Consider the following 3,023-nt stretch of genomic DNA (forward strand, 5'->3'; position numbering starts at 1 on the left):
ACTATTGATAAATTAATTACCATAAGAAGAAATAAATATAAATTATTAAAAATATAAAATAATTACAATATTATATATTTGTTTATAAACTAACAACTAGAACTAACTAAATATTATATCAATTTAATAATTAATTAAAGTGTTTGAATAGTATATATTAAAGTGTTTGAATAGTATATATTAAATTATATATGCACAATTAAAATTATAAGGATAAATTTTTGGTTCGTAAAATTGATCAAATTTCGAAAATGTAATTAATCTTAAAACAATCTTATTATTCAAATTATTCTCAAATTATTAAATTTATATTAAAAAAATTCCTAAAAAACCCTATTCTAAATAAAAAAGCATTTAGCTCAATAATTACTCACCATTCATTCAAATTCTGAAAACCCAATTCTAAATTTAAAAAACACTTGACTCCATAATTATTCACCATTCATTCAAATTCGTTACAATAAAGAATTACTGACCATTCATTCAAATTCGTTACAATAAAGAATACAGGTACTGACCAATTGTGGCCAGGTTCCTATCAAGACTACGCCGATAATTTCGGCAGTTGTAATCCAGAATACTTATTGTGAGATGATGACTATCAATAACCTTGGCCCTAAAAGCCCTTAGAATAGAGTTCTATGGATGAACTCATGGCAGAAATAGCCCACGGAAATTCCGAAACACCCCGCCCCCTGCCCAAAAAGAAAACCAAGTGCCTTAGGGCCTTGGCAAAAACCCATAGGTAATGAACCAAGAAGAATGCCCGTATCTAGGAATAAATCCCACTGCCTTGAACAAAAGTGGCACTCTGATCTACCTGCACTGCAACTGTTGCAGAGACTTGGGTATCTGCCTCGATCACCACTTTGTTCTGAGAGACATTTCTGATAGCATGCCTCGGAAACGAAGCATCAGATGTATAGAAAGAATATTGAACATGCTGAATACGGTTGGGAAAGAGCAGAAAAGGATTAAAATCTACGGCCCATCTGGTTCCGTTGCCCTGCACTGTGCCACGAGCCACGGTTGATTTAAGCATCATCCCAAGAACATTGTTCCTGTCAACAACGATCTGATCAACCGTTTCAAATTGTCCTTCCAATTGAACGATGTCCACGCCCTTCCAAGAGCCGCTAAACATATTATCTACAATGTTCACACCTGATATCATTTTATTCTCCGATGATTTCAGCACTATGTTGGCGTCGCCCAGAAAGAAACTATTGGAAATATCAAGCTGCACGGGATCCTCTGCAACAATGGCAGTATAGTCCATATAACAACCGATGATCCTCGTCTGAGTGAATCCGCCGAGTTTCAGCTTGATTCCAACTCCTCCGAAAACAGTGGCTTTGTTATAACAGTGGACTCCCGTGAATATATTAGCCTCCCCGCTCACCAAAATCCCCACAGCAGCTGAAAAAATGACGACATCCGTTACAGCGTTGTCGTTGCTCATGAGACTTATGCCCACGCCGCTGAAGTCCTTCTCGTCGGCGCTTCCGCCCGCGGTAATACGTTGCCCAAGGAAAGAATTCCGGATGAATGTCTCGTGTCCGCCCTGAACCATGATGCCAAACGACATGAAATGCGAGATATAGCAATTAACGATGTTGATTCTCAGGGAATTGACGACTAGAATTCCCCCGCCTCGAAAATTTGCATCTAGCATTAAATCCCGCAAAGTAATATCTTCGTATGAGGCGATAGGCTGGAAACTGTTCTTCGCGGAGGCCGCAAGCTCGGTTCCGTGGAGGTTTGCACTGAGCTTCACATCTGTCGAGGACCATAGCTCGATCAAGTAACGATCAGTTGGGAAATTTGCAGAAGCCCGCAGCGTTCCCCCGTGAATCTGCACGCATGGAATCAATTAGTAATTAGTAATTCGTGTCTTGATACCTGCAATTTATTCAAAGGGATTTGATTTCAGTTGATTACCAAAACATTGCTGCCTCCGCTTTCAGGCAGCTGCAGAGGTCCACTGATGAGGTAATTTCCTCCTTCGAGATGAATCTCTACGCCTCCGAGGTCCCGTAAGCCGGACATCGTCTGCTCTTTCGTGGCTACATTGAAGGCCGCGTTTATCGCAGCCAAGAGGGCCTTCGTGCTGTCCGTGGTTCCGGTGGGATCGGCGCCATAGTCTGTAACATACAATAAGCGACTATTCGACCGGACCTGCGCACCACCAACAAACAAAAAACTCAATAAAAACTCATCAACGTTGCTCAAATTGAAGAAAAAAAAATGCTGCTATCTCCATTAATTACCTTGGAGTTGTCAGTCCTGGGTGCTGCAGCTAGCGACCGCGCCCGCTCCCAGCGAACAGCCGAAACTCTCTCTGCTTCAGCCCGATTGAAATACGTGGGAACATTGACAACCCGAGAATCCGGACTCTCCACAGTGTATTTCGAGTGGGATCTGAAGCAAGCACCAGGCTTGCATGATCTAAAAAGCCTGTGACCACCCACTTGTGATAGACTGCCAAGAAACGCAATCACAGCCAAGATCGAAAGAATCCCGAGGCCTTCCATATCTCCGTTCACAGGCTGAGACTTGCCCTCCTAAGACGCCGAATTAGAAAAAGAAATGCGGGCCTTATGATGGCCTTATATTTCTCAGACAATATTTTCGCCAAGGGCCATTTTCAGCTTTTCCTTCTGAAGGCTGTATGCTCGCCTGCTTCTGCTTTCAATGGGTCTCCGGTCATCTCAGACTATATAGACAGCGTGCCATGCGCAACCCACGAGGTATTTCCTTTGTTGCTTATCAAACGGCTCTCCTCCATGACCTATCGGGCAAGTCTATTGGCGCACGCTGCGACTTTCTCGGAGCGAGATTTGAATTTGGATGGGACTCAAACCCTTTTCTCACAATACAGATCACTTGGACCCTTCTCCAATTTCCGCGCGGTCACGTGTACTTTTGTGTTTCAAAGTTGGACGCTACATTCAGTGTCAGATGGTCTTCATTCCAAATGAAGGTAAGACTGTAATATCTATAGTAAATGATCTCACGGGGTT

At 42.4% G+C, this 3,023-nt stretch overlaps 1 protein-coding gene across 1 annotated transcript; it reads right to left on the minus strand.

Annotated features, from left to right (window-relative positions):
• Window positions 1-455: 455 nt before the first annotated feature.
• LOC149235056 (polygalacturonase QRT3-like) lies at window positions 456-2,703 on the minus strand. Its single transcript, XM_089461283.1, has 3 exons — window positions 2,271-2,703; window positions 1,942-2,178; window positions 456-1,855 (listed from the first exon to the last, which is right to left on the minus strand). Exons 1-3 carry the CDS (start codon window positions 2,532-2,534, stop codon window positions 773-775), a joined length of 1,584 nt encoding a protein of 527 aa, XP_089317409.1. The 5' UTR covers window positions 2,535-2,703; the 3' UTR covers window positions 456-772.
• Between the last annotated feature and the right edge of the window lie 320 nt (window positions 2,704-3,023).

This window comes from Pinus tabuliformis, chromosome 8, assembly GCF_031772625.1.
Source record: "Pinus tabuliformis cultivar Carrire ecotype Pingquan chromosome 8, CPIR1, whole genome shotgun sequence".
Taxonomy (NCBI): domain Eukaryota; kingdom Viridiplantae; phylum Streptophyta; class Pinopsida; order Pinales; family Pinaceae; genus Pinus; species Pinus tabuliformis.